General features: G+C 46.5%; 1 protein-coding gene across 3 annotated transcripts in view; it reads left to right on the top strand.

Moving 5' to 3' along the window:
* Positions 1-21,316, top strand: part of syt1a (synaptotagmin Ia) — a 106,676-nt gene that overhangs the window by 43,708 nt on the left and 41,652 nt on the right. For all 3 annotated transcript variants that reach the window (XM_042078843.1, XM_042078845.1, XM_042078844.1), the window contains exon 2: positions 16,396-16,589. In XM_042078843.1, coding sequence (XP_041934777.1) covers positions 16,427-16,589 — 163 coding nt within the window. In that variant the 5' untranslated portion in view covers positions 16,396-16,426. The remainder of the gene's footprint in view (positions 1-16,395; positions 16,590-21,316) is intronic.

A 21,316-nucleotide genomic window follows, 5' to 3' on the forward strand; every position in this document is an offset into this window, starting at 1 on the left:
TACAGCTGCACCGACGCGGGTGGAGCGACTCAGAGCGCCGTTGATTGTCTGTCGGAATCATGTCGTCAAGTCTCGTCGCATTACCCCTTTCAAAACACACAACTGCACGCACACACACACACACACACACACACACACACACACACGTAGACCTAGATTTGTCTTTACATGACCACATCTCCATCAACATGTTGGTTGGTCCCCGTGGCTTTGGTGGCTGTGATGGTAATCACTCTCTCTCTGCTCTCTGCCGAGCTCTGAGATGGTATCTGTTTATGTTTTGTTAAGCATGCGCCAACCCACTCATCTTTTTTTCTCTTTTTTTCCCCTTTTCCCGACACTCCTCTTGGGTGAGGCGTAATTACACCTGGGCTTGGGAGATGAAAGATTAAAACGAGGGAGAAAAAAAAAAAAGAAATGAATATCTGAGAAGAAGAATAGGCAGCGATAGATAATGTGTCATATGCCATCAACCTTCTCATCTCTCTCTCTTTCTCTCTCTCGCTCTCTCTCCCTGTCTCTCTCTCTCCTTCTCTCTCTCCCTCCCTCCCTCCCTCCCTCTGTGTCTGCTGATGATTTGTCTAACCTCAGGTATGCTGATAACACCAGCTCATTTGCAAAGGCGAGTGACAGAGAGAAAGATAGAGAGAGAGAGAGAGAGAGAGATGGGGAAAGAGAGAGAGAGAGATATGTCTTTCCTGAATGAGAAAATCAGAGCTCATATTAATGTAATGTCAGCGATGTCTGATGGTGGAGATAAGCTGCGGTCAGTCTCTCCTCTACACAGCACTTCAGTTCAGTGTCACCCACAGAGTCCAGGGCCCACAACTAACATAAAGACACTTCTCAGCCACAGTTAACATGCTGGTACATGAAGGTTTATGGTTATTGATTAATTTGTGAAAGGAAACAATTTCCTGCAGGATAAAGTGTACACTAAAATGTAAAACCAATACCAAGGTCACTAAATTGATCCCCAAAGAGCACATACTACATTAATTAAACACATTCTTTGTTATCTCCTGAATCAGTAAATGGAAATTAAAAACTCCTAGGTCTCCTAGGTCTGAGCTCTGAGGTCCATGTACCTGCCATACCATACACATTCTTTGACCTATGTGTGACACTTGATAGAAATACATCTGACACAAATGTATATTTCTGGGAAATACAAATCAGATAGGATTGCATTCTGTCTGCCTTAGGCAAGGCAGTTGATTTAGCCAATACGAGAGAGTGGAGCTGTGAAAGCTTGTTATTTTGACACCTCATTACCAGGTGACCTTCTCCCTGCTGTGACAGAGTGAGATGTTACGCAATGTCACATTACAATATGCAAATCCACACGGCAGGTACAAGCGGTTCAAATCGTGATGAGCAAGCAGTTGTATTTTTTTGTGTTTCCATTTGTTTATTTTCTTTATTTATTTATGTTGGTTTTGTTGCTGAAGAAGAGGCTTGTCGGCAAGTGGCGTTGTGTCATTGCATAAACTAGTGAAACTGTGTGTGTGTGTGTGTGTGTGTGTGTGTGTGTGTGTGTGTGTGTGTGTGTGTGTGTGTGTGTGTGTGTATCAAATCACTAACATCACATAAAAGAATGTGTTCTTCATCCCCCAATCATCCAGTGCACAATCCTACCCTGTGGCAAACACACACTCTCCTTTTATCTCTCTTCTACACACACACACACACACACACACACACACACACACACACAGACACACACTCAATGAGCACAAAAACCGCCTGACAGACAGATGAGGTGTTGGTGACACTCATCACACGGGGGGCGAGTGGAGCGGAGTGGAGTGGTGGGTGGGTGCTGGTGAGGCTGCGACAGCCTCCACATCCGCATCCACATGCCGAGCCATCTAACCCCCCACCCCCTCCATAGGTGTCAATGAGATTCAGACAGTGGGAGGTTGGGGCTGTGAAAAACAAGCCTTGGCACTTCAGAGGGGCTTACAGAGCCTTCTATGGCTGTTTTTTCAAAATCATTCTCTTGCTCTCTCTCTCTATATATATATATATATCTGTTTCTCTCTCTCTCTTTCTATCTCTCTCTCTCTCTCTCTTTCTCTCTCTGTCTCTCTCTCTCTCTCTCTTCATATCCTCAATGCTCTCGCTCTTCTCCTTCTTGTCCTGTTGTAACATGTAAAGGGGGTCAGAGGACCGTAGAGTGTTTTGTGTCTCGTGTCTCGCGTCTCGTGACTGCTTTGTGTAAAGCCCAATCAGTGGCTCGGGCTCCATCTCTTTTGACATGTGTGCCACAGGGGCATGATGGACAGCGTCCTGTCAGTGCGTACCCCGTAGCTCTGGGGATCTCTAAAGGGAGTCTCCCAGCTGTGTTGGCTAAGTGGGGGCACTTCTCCACCTGATGCCTAATTGCTGGTGACTACAAGAGGTTGACATCATTGGTGTCATAGAAGCACTTGAACACATTATGTATCTAAATCACGAATATTTTTACTGACATAGACGGACTGTGAGACAGACATATATGGTACAGTAGATCTGTCTTATGATTGAATGAATCTGAGGATAACAGCTGCTTGTATAAAATGGTGGTTGCCCCCGCCATATGTAGTCCGCCATATATGTAGTCACATGTGTTTTCTCTGGTTGAGTGATCATTGTTTAGGTTCGGGTTAAACAAAATTCCCAGAATGCTCCTCTTCCCTGTGTCACTTCTGTTGTTTGTGACTCTCCCTCTGCTGCTCCTCAGGGGCGAACTACATCCGGCTTTGTGAAAAGGCGAAGGGATCTCTTTCTCTCTATCTCTCTCTCTCTCTCTCCCATCTCTCTTTTCCTCTGCTCTCTCAACCTGTCTTTTTCTCCATCAGTACCCATTAAAAACCACATCTGATAGATTCAAAGGTACACACACACACACACACACACACAATGAAACAGCAGAGTGCACGCCAAAGAGCGGAGACGCCATCCGTCCTTGTGTCCTTGTTCTGCAGCTCAATGGCGAGCATTCCTGGTTTCATATCAGAGAGAAATACCTTGAAACCTTAAAAAAATACCCACAGCTTTTTCCTCCCTCACCCACCCTCATTTGGAACACCTTCAGAACAGTGTGTGATTCACTATTAGGGGAAAAAAAAACAGTTTGCAATACAATTTCAAATATGGATGACTCCTCATGCATGGCAAGCATATCAGGAGACATTTTCATGGAGACCTTCTCAAAATGGCTGCCCTGTTGTTATTTCCAGTGATATATTGACCTCTGAAGGGCAAATAAAATGATAGGGAGGGGAGAAAAATGTAAATGCCAACATCTTCCCCACCCCCACACCTGTCATCACAGCTCAGGGGGGATGCCCCTCCCCCCCTCCCTCCACCCACTACATGTCCTTATTGTGTCCGGCTGCATAGCGTCTCACCCTTTGACCACAAGATCAACCCTCTGGGGCAGCTCTCGCTCTCTGCAAGCGTGACGCTGTCAATCAACGCCCACCACTCCCAATCCATCATCTCAGAGCGCTTCCCAACAAAACCTCCTCATCTCTCATTTCTCATCTCTCTCTCTCCCACTCTCTTTCTCTCTCTCACACTCTCTCTCTCTCTCTCTCTCTCTCTTCTTTTTGATCTGGCAGTGGGCTGGACACCACTGCCTACTCCATCCGCGTGACTCACCTGTCTGCTCGGAGCACAACCCCACTCTCATCCACTCTTCTTTCTCTCTCCTCTCCTCTTCTCTCCCACCATCCCTCCTTTCCTCGCAGTAGGTTGATACGGAGTGACAGAAGCTCCTCTGGGCAGGGCCATGTTAGCCCGTCCTGGTCTCTGGCCTCCGAGCTGGACTGCACTATACAGCAACGTGGAGAGAGAGTGTGTGTGTGTGTGTGTGTGTGTGTGTGTGTGTGTGTGTGTGTGTGTGTGTGTGTGTGTGTGTGTGTGTGTGTGTGTGTGTGTGTGTGTATTTGTGTGTGCGCGTACATGTGAGTCTCTAGCCTTGGAGCTGCACAGCAATACAAAGCAACATGGAGGAGGATAGTATGTGAATGAATGTTTCGATACTGTACTAAACAATACACATTGTAACATTGTCATGTCAGGTGGGTCAACAAAGTTGCTAAAACACTAAAACCCATCCACCCTCAACACAGATACTGTGCAGGATGAGAGTGAAGACTGACTTTAAAATAACACACACACACACACACACACACACACACACACACGCACACACACACAAACACACACTCATTCGGAGAAGAAGATGAGTCATGGATTTTTCACGATGACAACACTTCCCTCAGGGTCGTAATTGCCCTGCCTATGTGGGCTGCAGGAGTACAGCTCACCTATCACAATCAGCACCACAGGTCATTCATTTGGACAGCTGACCCCAGTCCAGTACTTTAAGGGACTTTAATGACGATGACTTGGAAAGTAGTTTTTTTGTGTGTCTTTCTTAGTCATTGGAGAGGGACAGAATATAGGCTTTAATGGAGGGTGAACTGTGTCTGATTATTAATGGGAGGAGGAGGAGAGTGGTTGTGCGGATCGGGGCCAGATCGGGGCCAGGTTCACGCTGGGTTCAGATTAAAGAATTCGGGAGGGAAGAGGGGTGAGTCGTGATTAGGGGGGTCTGGAGGGAGGAGATTGCTTGTGAGCTTTGTCACATCTGCCGCGCGTCGGCCAGCACTGCGCAGGCACCGTGGGTGGCTTCACACTCCCAGAGCAGCAGCCTCCAAATGTCCTCTGACACAGACTGTCGCACACACACACACACACACACACACACAGATACTCACAAACACACACAAACACACACACACACACACACAAACACACACACAGTCACTCTAATAGTGCACTCTCTACTCTCTCTCTCTCTCTCTCACACACACACACACACACACACAGAGAGATACTCACAGACACAAACTCTCTCACATACTCACAATAAGCATCACACACACACACACACACACACACACACACACACACACACACACACACACACACACACACACACCCTCACGCATGGATGCAAATGACAGTGACACACATCCGCCCCTGCTGCCACTGCCACTGCCGTTTCCCATGATCCCCTGTGGGGACGCCCGCAATGTTAAACTGTCACAGATGCCCTTTCTCTTTCCTCACAGATGTTTACTTAGAAAAAGTCCTGTCTCTCTCCCTTCATCTCTTCTGTTTATCCTCTTTTAAAACGTCTCTTCTCTTTCTCTCTTCATGTCGTGATTCCTGTTTATTTTCACTCATGTTCACTGTAAATCTCCCTTTCTTTCTTTCATTCTTTCTTTCATTCAATCTTTTTTTCATTCATTCTTTTTAATCTTCTTTCTTTCTTTCGTACATTCTTTCTTTCAGTCTCATCGTGTCTTTCTATCCATCGCCACCCATTCTTCTCTTACTTTTCTCCTCTCTCACTCTCTCTTTCTCTCTCTCTCTCTCTCTCTCTCTCTCTCTCTGTCCCTCTCAAATTCTCTTGGCTAGAAGGCAGGAGGGCTGTCGTTGTTCCCTTGTGTCCAGAAGGCAGGGCTTTCTGCGCTTAATCCACCTCTGACAGACTCGTTTCCCAGGGTTTGCGTGTGGTGGGCATTGGAAAATTGGCCGGATGATGGCCGAATAGACGGCCGGCGCTTGAGTGACAGCCCGAGTGCCACTCTCCGGTACACGTTAGCTGGCGAATCGGGAGATAGGCCACGCAGGGATTTGATGGCCACAAACTCATTCCAGGCAGTTTATGACTAACAAGGCCAACACATTTCACCCCTCTATCTATTCTCTCTCTCTCTCTCTCTCTCTCTCTCTCTCTCTCTCTCTCTCTCTCTCCAACTCCCTCTCGCTCTTCCTTTCTTTCTTTCTCCCTCTCTCCTTGCTCGCTGCCTTGAGGAAGGTAATTGAAAAGAGGGATATCTTTGTGCATTGGCTTAATATAGCTGTCCTAGCCTTATGGCAAAGCAGGGTTAATGCGTTTTCTCCACTTCCATTAGCTCTTGAGATTGCCTGCAGGTGAGAGTGGGACAGTGCGGGACAGCGCGGACTTAGGCCAGGCTTCCTCAGTCATCTTATCTACCTACACTCTCCCCTCCTCGCCTCCCTCCTGGGGGAAGGGGGGAAAAACAGGCTTTGGAATGTCATGCATGTATATGAAGATATCATGGATGTGGGCACACGTGAGGACATGTGTGGTGTCTGTCTGTGTGTGTGTGTGTGTGTGTGTGTGTGAGAGAGAGAGAGAGAGAGAGAGAGAGAGAGAGAGAGAGAAAGAGAGAGCAAGACAGAGTAATGTAGAGAGGATGAGAGAAAACAGACTGCAGGTTTGTGTTCAGAAGTAGGAAGTTCTGTGTGTGTGTGTGTGTGTGTGTAAGAGAAAGTATGTGTAAATGAGTTGTATGTGTTTGCGCGTGTATGTGTTACACCAGCATGTTGCTATCGGCAACACCTGTACCACCTGTGCGGGCCACCCGCCCGGCTGGACAGCATTTAGCGTAGTGTGACTCTCTAATTTGCCAGGCAGCCTTCCCATCATGCTTGAGCGGGGGTGGGAGCGGGAGCGGTATTGTCCAGGGCGCTGGGTCCCCGGTCCCCCGGTCTGACCAATGAGTGGGCTGAGTGCGCTGAGCTCTCTAGTGTCCCGGTGTGGCTGTGTTCACTCTTGAGCCGCCCATCATAGACATAGCGATGCGCGCACACACACACACACACACCAACACACACACACACACACACACCAACACACACACACTCTCTCCTACTGGAGCACACATACATTCATTTCCTCCCTCATTCTCCTTTTCTCTCTCTGTCTCACTCTCAGACACAGACACGCACACAAACAAACACACACACACACACACACACACACACACACACACACATGGGTACTCGCATAATGAATCTTAATTACAGGGAGTTATGCAAGTGGATTCGGTCACGATTCACACTTTTGCATACTTTTAAAAAGAGCTGCATGGTTGTTCTTTCATTTAGCGTTCATTCCAAAGTCTCTCGCAAAGTACATCTCAAAGTCAAATGTTACGGATACTAAAGTATGACTTACTGTATCATTTCAGGCCATAAACAGACATGAAGTGTATTAAATTAAGATAATTTGAAAGTGCATACCCAGACAATTTCATCTGTTAAAGCAAAACACTCATGTAGTTTAAAAGCTGCAAGTTTTCGAGACAAATTGGTTTTCCATACAAGTGCTTTTAAGCTCTCTATTTCTTTGCAGATAATGGGTCGAGCATTTTGTTTTGATTGCACAAATGAATGTTCGCAAAACCCAGGGAAAGACTTCTAGCACAGGGACATACTTTTAAGGCTTTAATTGGGTGAGGCACGTGTATGATAAATATCTCTCAATTCAATAAAGTGCCTTTAATTGTTTGATGCATTGCCATTAGTGTGCTGTATTTACTTACACTAATGCACCACCTTTAATTCCGCTCTGATTTCTTTCAGCCTGTTTTTTCCCATTTCATTATATTGTAATTACATAGTTAGCGTTCCCCTCAGATCAGAACAAATGTTCGTGCTATGATGATTGGTTAATCTGAGACTGTGCAAAGTCGCTGTGTGAGTGTGTGGTTTATCTTCAATGGCACAAATGCTAAAACTGTTCATTTGTAATCAAAACTGGGATTGAATTGAAACCCCCTCTAGTATGTGTCACACCTGTTAGTGTGAGATTTTGCCACTGCGGTTTGATTTCACCTCTTGAAGGTTGGGGCAGTTTTTCATGTTGAGATGACAAGTTGCATGTTGCCGTTTTATTGATCGTTGGGATGTCAAGGGCGCAGAAAAGGCACCATATGTCATGCACGGTAGAATTTTACGGTGCGTTCACTATCCTGTCCTGTGTGCAAAATGCAGAAATGTTCTTGCACATCACTGATATGGCTGTAGCACTATAGATGCCGTAACACTGTAAGCCACAACATCTTAAAGAAGATTCCAGAAATGCACCACTGTGCGTAGACACTGCCTATCACTGAATTCATCACCATTCAGGACCAGCTAACTCTTCAGACTGAGTCAGTAGAACTGGTTGATGTTTGAATTTCCACGGTAAAATTATTCTTTTTGTACCATTGTCCTGGCCTTGGACAGGATATGGTCAATCACTGGAGACTTGCTCTGATACCATTTGCATTGAAGCTAGCTTCTGAAAGTACTGAACATTTTCCCTTTAATTGCATCTCACATGTGAGTCACTTTGGCTAAAAGCTTTTCCCCCTCAAAATGCTTGCGAATGCATTTTAGATGTAAATGTGATTGGCTGTAAATGTTGGACTCTGTGGTACCAGATGCATTCAAAATACGTCCAGCGGACAGACCGTGGGTAGAAAATACACACACATGGGATAAACACACACACACACACACACACACACACACACACACACACACACACACACATGTTAGCCCAAGGTTGGCCCATTAAGCTCCCCCATCGGTCACACTGAGGTGGTCAGCCATTGGCTCGGTCAGGATCAGATTCAGTAGGCCGCCCCCTCGGCCCAGCTGCTGCTGTGCAGTCCCGGCCACTCTCCCACATTGATTTGGCCTATTGATCCAGGCGGCCCCACTTATCCCACACATTTTCTCCACAAGTTGCAGTTTTTCCTCCAACGACCATCTGCTCTCTCTCTCTCTCTCTCTCTCTCTCTCTCTCTCTCTCTCTCTCTCTCTCGCTCTCTATCTCTCTCTCTCTCTCTCTCTCTCTCTCTCTGTCCGTCCATGCTTTGACAAAACAATTACAAACTATTAGTGCTTTCCTGTCTGAGACCTTTTCCTGCACCAGTATTTCAGTGTGGTGGCCTTCTCTGCATGATGATGCCTGCCGACATAATGAATCTGAACTTTGAGTTTGGAAGTTGGTTTGTTTCAAATTAGTAAACCCTACCTAAACACACACAGATAGAGAGACAGAGAGAGAGAGAGAGAGAGAGAGAGACCATGAACCTGTTTTATTAACTACTATATTCTATAGCGTTTGAAGCTTTTTGAAAGTTGCATTAGAGTAAAGTCGACAATCACAGTTGTCCTCTCCCTCTTGGTTCAAAGTGTGATTCAATAAAAAAAAACATCATCCGAAGATTGAATTTGCCACATGGGAAGGTTCCTCTTTAGCTTGTTAGTTTGTGTGTGTGTGTGTGTGTGTTTGTGTGTGTGTGTGAGAGAGAGAGAGAGAGAAGACAAAAACATTTCACAATTACCTGCATTATCCTCGGGGGAATTAAGTTAACCAACCGAGTGCTCTGGGGGGAGCGCCCAAACTGCACTCGCTTTCCCAAAGTCACCGAGACAATGGAACTCTGTCCTCCTGTGGGTGAGTCAGACTGGCTGGCACTCCAGCTGAGCCTCCCCGCTAACGAGAGGGGAAATGAGCCTTCAGCGCCACGCCACTCCACGCCAGGCCACACGCCGCAGCTACCCACATGCCCGTGCCAGGGGAACAGGACCAGGATACTGGGGGTGCGTGGCTAGAATTCGGTGGCCATCGAGAACGAAAGGGAACGTGCATCCATCAGCACACAATCAGGGGAGCAGTGTTTGAAAGACCTTATAGACCCTTTCAACAAGAAAAACAAAAACAATGCTTGAATGTTCTATTTTGTTCCCAATCTACTTCTGCTTCATTAAGATAACACATGGAATGTTAAAACGGAAGCCTTGTGGGAACAACTATGATGCTGATGATAATGGAACTCTCTCTCAATTCCTTTAGACCATCATTTCAGTCCACTTTGACTTCTCTGTGCATGTAGGAGGTGTGGGAGTAGATCCACTACCCTTACTCTTATGTTGTGATGTTGGTATGTGGTGGCTGGGTGCTGAAAAGGGGCCGTAGGTTAGAGTTGGGGGGTGGGTGGCTGGGGGGGGGGGGAGTGCATCCCATAGTTGCAGCTGTTCATTACTCATAATGAATATTCCTATTTCAAGAGGATTGAGGAATAAGTGAATTAGTAATTAGTAATTAGTAATTCCACTGACGGGGTAGAGTCTCTCACAACTCAGTCGGGGGGTTCAGTTCCCCATCAGCACCCTTCACGGCCACCTCTGCCGGAACATACGTGTCTGACGTGGAGTAATTGAGCTGACATGTTGTGGGGCTACATGGGCCGTGGGCAAATGGAAGTGAGCTCCTGCTAACGGGGTCTAATTGATGATTTACTGGCTGATTAACTCATAAACCCAAACAGGAGGGAAAAAGCACGAGGAACGTGAGAATAAAATGCTGATGTGGAGGCTCGACTGCACTCCTACACACACACACACACACATGTGTTTTCGAGCTTCTTTTCACTTCTGCCTGATGAAAGAGGATGCAACAACAAATATGCATTTGTATGCACTTTCTTGTTTGGTGCATACATTTGGGGGAATTACTGCTTCTGTTTCCTTTTACATCTAAGTATCTGTACTGTTGGTAAATGTATAAATATAACATTAATCTGTGTATGTCATTGGCAGGACCATTGTGTGGAGAGAGTCAGTAATCTCTGAATTCTCATGGCTAGCTACCAGAGCATATCATTGTCATTGCAGTTTAAATGTAGTATTCTCAATAATGTATAGCTCTCTTTATTGACTCTCAGAAAAAAAGCCTTTGATCCTTGCATTTCAGTCCCAAGAGAATGTGGTGTCAAATTATAATTAACTACTTCGTAATCAGAAGAATTATGACAAAGCAATAGAATACTGCAGAAGGTGTAGCTTTAATCCAACATTGAGTATGGGTTCGCGAAGCCAACTACTAACATCCTGTCTTACACAGCTTATATACCTCTTTCCAGTAGCATCACTTGTTTTGACCACTCAGAATAGAATAGAGCTCCTATGTCCTTCGTGCCTTTTATGGTAATACATATTTGCCTAGGTAGTTATTCTATTTCTACAAAGGACCTTTGACCTGAGCTGAACACTGCTAGGGATGTCCAGTCTCTTCTATGCATTCACTTCCTTATAGGCAAACCTCTGGGCCCCTAGTTTGTGCTATATTTACCCCTGCTCTTTCCACCACACAGAGGTTACACATTAGCCCAATGTATAGAACATCTTTTAGCACAACTACAGAATATCTTATCAGGAGGCTTTATAAAAAATCCACCACAAGAAAACACTCAATGACCGTATGATTGGACTCGCGCTGCCAGTATGTTGAGGCGCTTTAGTGAAAAGAGACAAACTGAATGCACGCACACTACAGTGAGGCAATATGGATTATTTTCCCACCTACGCATTGCTAGTGCATTGTATTGTAGATGGAGACAGTGTTCTATTCAATGCTGAAGCCAGATGACCTTTCAGTATCTCTCTTGTCCCTCCTGGCTGGACCTAACATTAGGGTTTGTGTGCTTGAAGCGCAGATCTGACAGAAAGGCTTAGAGATAGAGGCAGGGGCTGAGCTTGAGGAAGAGACTTGTGGATTTCATGACCCAGATAGAGGGAATAGAGTGAGAGAGCGGAACGGCAGAGGGTGAGAAAAGAGAGAGAGAGAGAGAGTGGGGGATGGAGAGAAAGAAAGAGCAGAGAGACCAATGTGGGAAGAAATAGGAGGGAGAGATAGGTGGAAAAGATAAACAGAGAGAGAGAGGGAGGGGTTGGGTTTTCTGGAGAGAGAGAGAGCGAGAGAGAGAGAGAGAGAGGGGGGGATGGAGAGAAAGAAAGAGCAGACCAATGTGGGAAGAAATAGGAGGGAGAGATAGGTGGAAAAGATAAACAGAGAGAGAGAGGGAGGGGTTGGGTTTTCTGGAGAGAGAGGGGGGGGGGGGGGTGGAGGTGTTTTGGGAAACAGAGACAAAGAGAGAGTGCTGCGGGCAGTGCCAGGCGGTGCCAGGGCTGGGTGTGATGGCTGGCGTGCTGTGCCATCTGGCAGGCCTGTAATTGGGTATGGCTTTTACACCTGCGTGAAGCAGCCTCAGTCCGCCGGACAGTTGGGCCGAGAGCGCAGGAAAATCTCAGCCCACTCGGCGCCGTACATCAGGGGACCACACCGGGAGAAACTGAGTCCGCATGTGCCCACTTAAAGGGCCAGCAGTGCCTGGATTCGTTTACCCACCATATTTCTGACTGTGGTGTTTCACATAACATAACAATTCTGTGTCCACTGCCTGTCTGTGCCTTTCAGCCTTTCAATGGCTGATTGTCATACGTGTTTGGGAAGCTCTATAGTTTGCTATTGTTGTCCAGGGTAGTCTAGTAAATCCCAAAGTGCTTTGCCCTTTAAATATGGCCACTAGGACTGGTCGGACATTTTTTTTTCTGGAGAATGGTGTATAGGCAGTTGGAATGGCAAAAAAGTACAGTAAGTTACTGCAAGCCACTTGAAGCAAATGCCACACAGATGTTATTTGTATTTAAATCATCTGCTGAAGCTTATCAGTGAGTGGTGTGCTCTGCGCGTGAAGTTTTTTCTACGTCCATAGACCTCTGCCATTGATAAAGGTGAAAAAGGTCAGGCATTGACTTTGTGTTGCAATCGAGACACAATCGTCTGGAGAATGACAGCCGGCAGACGAAGATTAAAGGTCAGCTGGCGCTTTGAAGTTGCTTTTCGACGAAGCAAATGAGTCGCCGACCACCCACCCCTCCCCCCCCCCCCCGTCGTCCACTCCCCCACCTCCTCTCTCCGACGTTTCATATACTCAAGTGCTCCCGACTACAAGGGCTCTTGAGCCGGGTGGGTTAAAAAGCACAAGCAGAATCATTAAAGATTCAAAACTGCTGCGTCTGTGCCGCGCCCCGTCAGTGCCTTTCAGACTCGTCGCCGCCTCCGATGGGTGCCGGACGTTCACACGGAGAGTGTTCACGCGTCTTCGTGAAACTGGGAGCCTATAGCGATCCTTGAAATGAGAAAAACTGTGGCCTCCTCGGGGAGTCCACGTTGCGACGTGCTAAAGGTCGTCTCTGAGTACCGGGCTTCAGCTGAGGAGACTGCTGGAGGTTAGCGCTCCTCATTAGCCTCGTGTGTGCTAGCTCTCACTGGGGCACAATAACCTGTAGTAAATTATGCATTAAAAACATATTGAGACTATAACGTATTCAGAATATCTAATTAAACCATTGTTACTGTACTATTGCAATCCACTAAATACAGCAGGATTGCATGAGAAATTGTCTGTGTGTAAAAGAATGGCACTGTGAGATGAACGTTTTGATGGACGGGTGATATACTAATTGCTTGCTTCCCGTAGGCTACTGTGGAGACATTGCCATTATTAGGCCTATGTCTGCCTGGTGTGTCTTAGAATAGGAGTGAATATGTGGGGGGTTTCCCTCGGTTGGCACGACGACCTTGAGAGGAATAGTAAGGTGAGCGGCTCTGATCTTCTATTCTCACCGGGGAGAGAGAGAGGGATAGAGAGTGATTGGGTGGATGAGTAACTCATGCCCTGCTGCAATTAGATAAATGACTTTGGCTTCCCTGTTGTGCTGGATTAGAACTTACACACACAAACACATATACACACACACATGCACACACACACACACACACACACACACACACACACACACACACACACACACACACACACGCACACATGCACAAACACACACACACACACATGCACACACACACACACACACACACACACACACACACACACACACACACGCACACGCACACACAAAGACAGACAGAAGCATGTGCCTCAGATGCAATTACCCCTGCTGACATAGGATTGGCACAGTGGTGGCAGTGGCGCCCCCTAGGGCTGTTCCTGCTACCATGCCCATGTTTGTGTTAATAACCCTGTGGATCTTAAGTTTCCCCCCCAGTTTCAGCTTTAGAAAAGACACTCTTCTCTCTCTCTCTCTCTCTCTCTCTCTCTCTCTCTCTACTTCTTCTCTCTCTCTCTCTCTCTCTCTCTCTCTTTCTTTTGTCCCCCTTGGATGCAAATGCCCAGCTAATGGACTGTTTTCTGCTCGCTCTTTCTGCATGTAATTACAAGGCCTTTGTTGCCGTTCTTTTGTCCGCGGCTCTGACTCAGCCGAGAGGAAGCTGGAAAAACTTTGCAGGTGTGCATTAGCGCCATTTAGATGAGACACCCAACACCACCAACCCCCCCCCCCACACACACACACACACACACACACACACATACATGTTCCCCCCTCGCTTCGCCCCCTCTACATCAACTCTACCTTTCTGCGCTGCTCAGAGTACCCACCTGTGTGTGTGTGTGTGTGTGTGTGTGTTGATGAGCTGTGCCCGCCCACATCAACTCATCAGTGTGTGCCACTCGTCACTCTTGGGGAGTTGGGTGGAAGAAAACAAAAGATCACAAAAAAGCCCTCTCTCTTTGAAGTGGCACCTCTTGATCAGCTCAATACAAGAAGCCTGAGATTACACGTTTGGAAGAAGCAATTATTCCAAAAATACAACAAATGCTCTTCGTTTCCCATATAGGCTAGCACTAATGTCCTAATGTATCTGAGGGCACACTGCCTGGTCCCCTGTGTGTGTGTGTGTGTGTGTGTGTGTGTGTGTGTGTGTGTGTGTGTGTGTGTGTGTGTATTCGAGAGGTGATTGTGCTGTTGGAGGTTGGATAGAGCTGTCCTGGTCTCTCAGCATGGTGGTGTGTAACAGCTGTCTCTGACAACATGCACGTCAACACCTCACTGTGTTAACAATGGCTGTGTTAACAATGCCGGCAAAGAGATGCTTAATGCCAGTAACGCAAAGTAGCTTACCTGTGAGTACAGACTAGTGAGGTTGTTGCTTTGTTTAGTTTGGAGTTAGGAAAGAGGAACAAACCTGATGACTAACCTGAGATGACATGGCAGCGAGAGAGATGGGAGGGGGGGTCATATGATTTAGACATAGTTGTTTGTTTTGTAGAGAGAGTAATGCACTAACATCTTCCAAGTTCATGAAAATAAAAAGAAAACATTAGTAGTAACAGTGTAAAAAGATATCCCCCTTCAATCCTCGCGCTCTCTCTCTCTCTTACACACACACACACACACACACACACACATACACACACACACGTACGTCTTTTGTGGGCCATTAACCCTGGTGTTTCCATGACGACGGGAGCGTTGGTGACGACCTGCCAAGAACAACTGGCAATAACAAGTTCCATTGTCTGCTGCCAGCCACCCACAGAGAGGCGATGAGTGCCACCCCACCCACTCCTGTAAAACATACGCACCAACTTTTCTAAACACACACACACACACACACACACACACACACACACACACCACTTACACATATGCACACTTACACACATATGCACAAGTTAACACACATGGTGGAAAAAGACAAACATCCATCATTTAAAAATAAATAAATGCAACATTGTCAGTACCAGTTCCTCATTGTTTGTCTCTTTATGAACATTAATCAGTGAAGGCACAGCTCACAATGTCACATAATTACTCCAGCAATTTATCCCATTGTAATGTAGTATAATTACAGAGCGGTTTCACTTTGTAATGCTGGCTGTTATACCAGTACATGTTAGTGAACCTGATGAGTTGTTAAAGACCGGAGAGGTTTTAACCCTACCTCAACAGGTCTCAGAGTGCACAGTGTGTAGTGTGCAGTAAGTGGAGAGAGTGTATAGTGTGTAGTGGTATTGGGGGGAGAGAGTGTGTAGTGTGCAGTGGTATTGGGGGGAGAGAGTGTGTACTGTGTAGTGGTATTGGGGGGAGAGAGTGTGTACTGTGTAGTGGTATTGGGGGGAGAGAGTGTGTAGTGTGTAGTGGTATTGGGGGGAGAGAGTGTGTAGTGGTATTGGGGGGAGAGAGTGTGTAGTGTGCAGTGGTACTCGGTAGTGATGGGCAAATGAAGCTTTTGTGAACCACTAAACCACAGCAGTGTGAAGCTAGCAACACTAATGAAAAAATCCAATATGGCTGCCACATGTAGATTTTTCAACATAAAAGTCCTTACCCAAACCAGTATACCAAAAATATTGGTTTCCTAAGGACTTTTATGTTGAAAAATGTATGTGTGGCGGCCATCTTTTTGCTTTTCAGCTAGTGTCGCTAGGTTCACACTGCTGTGGTTCAGTGGTTCACCAAAGCTTCATTTGGCCATCACTAGTACTCGGGGGAGAGAGTGTGTGGTCGGAGGTGGGAAACTCCTGCTTCAGAATGTAAAAAGTCTTACCACATATCTGTTCCAACCATTCACTAAACACACTGTTTCTAATGAGCTCTTCAGCCAGGTAGATGAGCTTATTAGTGTAATAGCCCCACTTCTGATTCAGCTGGAGAAGTTCCAAGAACACCATCAAACATTTGCTCAGATCTACTCAGTGACAGGTGTCTGCGCTCATCAACCCCGCCAGTGTCGTGTGTGTTTCAGTCAGGGTTCTGTTAGCCATGCTAACATCCACGCTAACATCTCTTTATCTCTCTCCCTCTTCTCTCTCTCCACAGCCTTCTCTAGGCGGCCAAACCCAAGCCCAGTATGAGTCGAAGGGAAGCGCGCGTCGGGGGTCCGGTGCCCACCGTAGCCCCCGAGGTCAACTCCAACAGCACGGCAGAAGGCGCTCCTGGCTCAGGCGAGCCTAAGGACGAGGCCTTCTCCAAGATCAAAGACAAGTTCATGAACGAGCTCAACAAGATCCCACGTGAGTCCTCTGACCAGCCTGCTGTCTGAGGCAGACATCCCGGGGTCAGAAAGTAAAAGTATTCGATCCAACCATTTAGTAAACCAGCTCATCCTAATTTGCAGCCAGGTAGATCAGATAATTAGTAATATCACCTGTGTTAAGTGCACAGGTAGAAAGAATATACTTTTACTTTCTGGAACCGGAATGTCCGCCTCTGCCTGCTGTACCCTGTATCATCATGTCAATGCTGTGTGCCACTTATGCAAGAGCAGGCTCCTTCAGTCTCTATACATGTGTTAATATGAAGCCCCAGAGTATGAGACGACATCCATGTCTGCCAATTTTGATCTCACTTGTAATTGAATGTTTTCCGTTATTGTGTCTGCATTACTCCACTGGCTTAGCCATATCAACTACATGGATACCGTATAAACAAATACTACAGCATCTGTATCAGAGATCTGTGTCAGAGTGATATATTATCTGTTGGTTTTTGGTAGCGACAATCTATCTGCTTCTGTTGCTGGATAGTTGAATTAGTCTGTTGACTATAGTTACTGGTACAACCAAGAAGTTAGTGGGGATTTATTTACCGTGTAATGATCAGGACCCTGATGCTCTGGCTTGACCTCAGTACCAAGCTGCTTATGTGTGTCTCTGTCACCTCCCAAACTCCTGAGCCTTCAGTGGGCTTTGTTTTACTCGCTCGCAGACTATGTTGGGGTGGAGGTAGGTAGAGCAGAGGTGCTGATGGCAGACGGCAGCTTTGATGCACTCTCACACTCACTCACACACACACACACACACACACACACACACACACACACACACACACACACGCAGACCACAAACCAAAAACAAATTCCCTCTCCCCCCTCCACTCCGCCCGTCATCTTTGCGGAGAAGTGAGAGTGAGAGGCAGGCGAGGCCTGTAATCTGCATGCCTTGTTGCTCCTCGCTAGTTTTGTTTGTCTCCTTCGCCTGCTTATTTTCTCCCCTCTGTCAATATTGCCTCTCGGTGTCAGGCAAAGCAGGCGCGCATTTAGGCCTGTGAGCAGCTGTCAGCGCTTTCTGCTTTTGCATACATTATAAACACACCTGATTCTCACAGACCACGATGGTGGTTTATTCTTTGTTAACAGTCAAGGTATGTTTTTGTATAAAGCCTCGCCCGGAAGCCAGACACATTCCCGAAAGTCTAAATGAAAACTCAATATAGGTGTATTTATCGGCTTGTGTCAAAGTAATTGTAATATCAGGAAATGTGTTTTTGCAACAGAAAATGGACTTGTAATGATTTCAGAGCGGTGCAAATGACGCAGTTGGCATATGATTCAGCTAACGCATTTACAGTACGATGGCACTGCCCTGATAAGAGGTTTGTTTGCTTCCTCTAGGCTTGTTTAAGCCAAAGTATATTTGCTTTTGTCAAAATAGAAAAAAAAAAACCCAGCTCTAGACCCTGTAGCCATGTAGCCTTTGATCTGTAATAAGGCATATGGAAGCGCTCCTTGACTGATACCAACCCACTATCTTTGCTTTAAACATGTTAAGAGATCCGGTGGTTGAGGCTTAAATGCGATTAGCAACGCACAGCATATGGAAGCCATAATGAAGACTCGGTCAGGGGCCGAGCCCCCCGAGATCCCTACGGAGCGCACTAATGGCTCTTCATACTCAAGCTGCCACACCCAGGAATTAGCAGTGTGTGTGTGTGTGTATTTGTGTGTGTGTGTGTGTGTGTGTGTGTGTGTGTGTGTGTGTTTCTGTGTGTGTGTGTGTGTGCATGTTGTGTTTGTGTGTGTGGGGGGGGGTGTGTGTCGGTGTTTGTGTGTGTGGGTGGGCGTTTGTGTGTGTGTGTGTGTGTGTGTATGTACAATGTGTGTGTGTGTGTGTGTGTGTGTATGTGTGTGTGTGTGTGTGTGTGTGTGTGTGTGTGTGTGTCTGCGCGCTCATCTTCCCAGCACCTATCTAAGAATACATCCCTAATCACTCCATCTTGGAGAGCCCAACCCTCACTAGTTGGAAGACTAATGGGAGGTGTGTGTGTGTCTTTGTGTGTCTGTCTGTGTGTGTGTGTGTGTGTGTGTGTGTGTGTGTGTCTTCTCCTCTCATTAGCTATTTACCATGAAGCCCCTGCTCCTCTAATGAGCACGTTGTGTACTGTTGGCAACTACCCAATAAGGGGTTGCCGAGTTTGCCTCCGACAGATGCCGATGACGACCAGGAGAGTGACCTGGGGAAAAAAAAAACAGGTCCCATTATAGGGGCTAAATTACCGCTTTCATGCAGGTCCTCTATCAGCCATGTGTCTGTGCATAGTGCTAAAGTAAGCCTTCCCAGTGAGTGCCTAATGTGTACTGTCCGCAGGGGAACAGGGGAGGGGAGGGGGGTCTTGCTGAGTAGATTGAGCCTCTTTATGTTTGTGCTTTGAAATGGGAGGAAATTCTGTCGAGAACTAAAGTCAAGAATTTCTTCCGTCTAGATATTGCGAACCCCTGTCACCCTGCTAGGTTGAATTAGAGTCGTATTTGTGTGGTGCTCTCTCCAGCCCATTTCACACAGAGGTTAGCGCAATTATGCGCAGTTATTTGGCATTCGGCCTACTCTGCGGGGAACTCATTGACACTTTAAGTAGTGTACGTTGGTGGGAAGTTATTGCGTTGGTGGGTGTTACAAAGCAGTCTCTTTAAAGCAACCTAAGCAGTGAGACAGGACACCCGTCAGACCAAAAAGGCTCAAATTGACCAGCCATCCCCACTGCATTAACGGGAACACGCCAGGTAGAAGTACCACCTAGCTGTGTGGTTGACAGGACCGATCCATACTGCAAATGATGGTAAATGGCCGTGCCTCCACCTCTGCCATTGGAGGTAAGCAGGAAGCATGAGACCTGTCAGGAAACACCACCCTGGCACATAACTGAAGTCGAGGACCCCTATATTTAAGGACAGGTCTGCTGTCCCTTCCTCTTCAGGCTTGGCACTGTATTGAGTTTTCTCTTAAGTCGACTCACTACATTTGTTGCCTTACCCGATCCTGGCGATCAATCACTTTAGGAAACAGGAGAAACTGGTAAATTACAATAAATTATCACTATTTTGTTCTTAATGTTTGGATGTGTCTTGAAAAAGGAGAGAATTTTTGACTGTGTTGTGACAAGAACAAACTAGTTCATGTGTATGCATGAGTAGCCTATTAAGCTTAATTTGCGCTGTGGTGTTGATGTTAGCAGTCAAGTGAAGTAACCCTTTAGTGAACACATGAGCTGATGTCATTCTGTGCTGCAACAAACTTGTTCTGATTCAAGTTGGCTAGCCTAGGCTACGGAGGGGAGTCTCCATTGTGTGTGTGTGAGAGCGGGACAAAGAGAAGCTGTGTGAGTTTTCTGCCATTGCATGTAACCTAATTAACGAAATAAGACCATATATATATATATAAGTCCCCCCACACACACACACACACACACTCACAACACTGGGTCTGAATAGATTATCCCTGGCTGCTGTGGTATTCTGGGGTATGCTGGGGTTTCTGTATTCAACAAAGGTAGCATGTTTTTAATGCGTTCCGACATTATAACTGGAGGAAATGCTTTCTTTTATCACTCCAAACAAAGGGTGGCCAATGTTGCCACTAACCACTTTTACACATTGTGCACTTAAATTTCGGCACAGCGATTTGTTCATGTTGTGACTTGAGCTCACCCCTGTCCACCGGCAATGTGGCTTATCACCATGGCTACGGTGCCACTTCCTGTTAGGTTGCCGTTTTACTGGTGAAACGTTACAAGCAAGGAGAGGAATCGTTGAGACGGGTACCCGCCACTGGTGACAAGGACGGCCTTCTTACACAAGTGTCATTGCAATTATGCCATCCTACCGTGAATGTGATTTGGGCTTTGCTAATGATGTTTGATATCCACAGAGGTGGTGGAGGTTTCAGGTTAAGGACATTGACGAGTTCTGAAAAGCGATTCCCAGATATTTACGTCAATTAATTGGCTAGTTGTTAATTGTCTAACGTGGAGGTAATGGATGAAGTCAGTCGATCACTTGGCCAGAACAACAAGTGGGACAGTGGGAGTTTTTTTCCCCCTCCAAATCCTTCACCTCCAGCAAAGAACAAGTTTAGTAAATACAAAACTAAACAGCCCAGATATTATTCTTTTCTCCTTAGAGTGTAGCCTATTTCAGACATCCGTAATAACTGTATATCCTTCAACTTAGACCACACAGTAGCCAACACCATAATAACCCGCGATGCAATCTGGGCCTGATGGTCATGATTGAAGAAAATGGTGGAGTACAACAAAAGCAGCAGGTCACACCCTCTTATTCTTTACTCACACACATACCTGTCCTGTATATCTCTCTCTTTTTCTCTATCTCTCTCTCACACACACACACACACACACACACACACACACACTCTTTCTCTTGCACACACACACTTTTTAACACACATTCTCTCTCTATCTCTTCCCATTCTATTACCTCAGTCTAGGAGTATTGTAGAGTGCGGCTCATTCCCTGTGAGAAGGCTGGTGCGTGTGCTGCTAACGACCCGCAGCCTACTGTAGCCGCTGTGCCCGGCAGCCTTCCCCTGGTGACTGATTATCTTGGCAGTTGCCTTCCCTGTGGCCTACACACAACAGTCGTGTCCCTCCCTACAAACCCCCTCCAGCCACGAAACCTCATATCACATCCAGATCAGTCATGCGGTGTGTGTATGTGTGTGTGTGT

This window comes from Alosa sapidissima, chromosome 22 (genome assembly GCF_018492685.1).
Source record: "Alosa sapidissima isolate fAloSap1 chromosome 22, fAloSap1.pri, whole genome shotgun sequence".
Lineage (NCBI taxonomy): Eukaryota > Metazoa > Chordata > Actinopteri > Clupeiformes > Clupeidae > Alosa > Alosa sapidissima.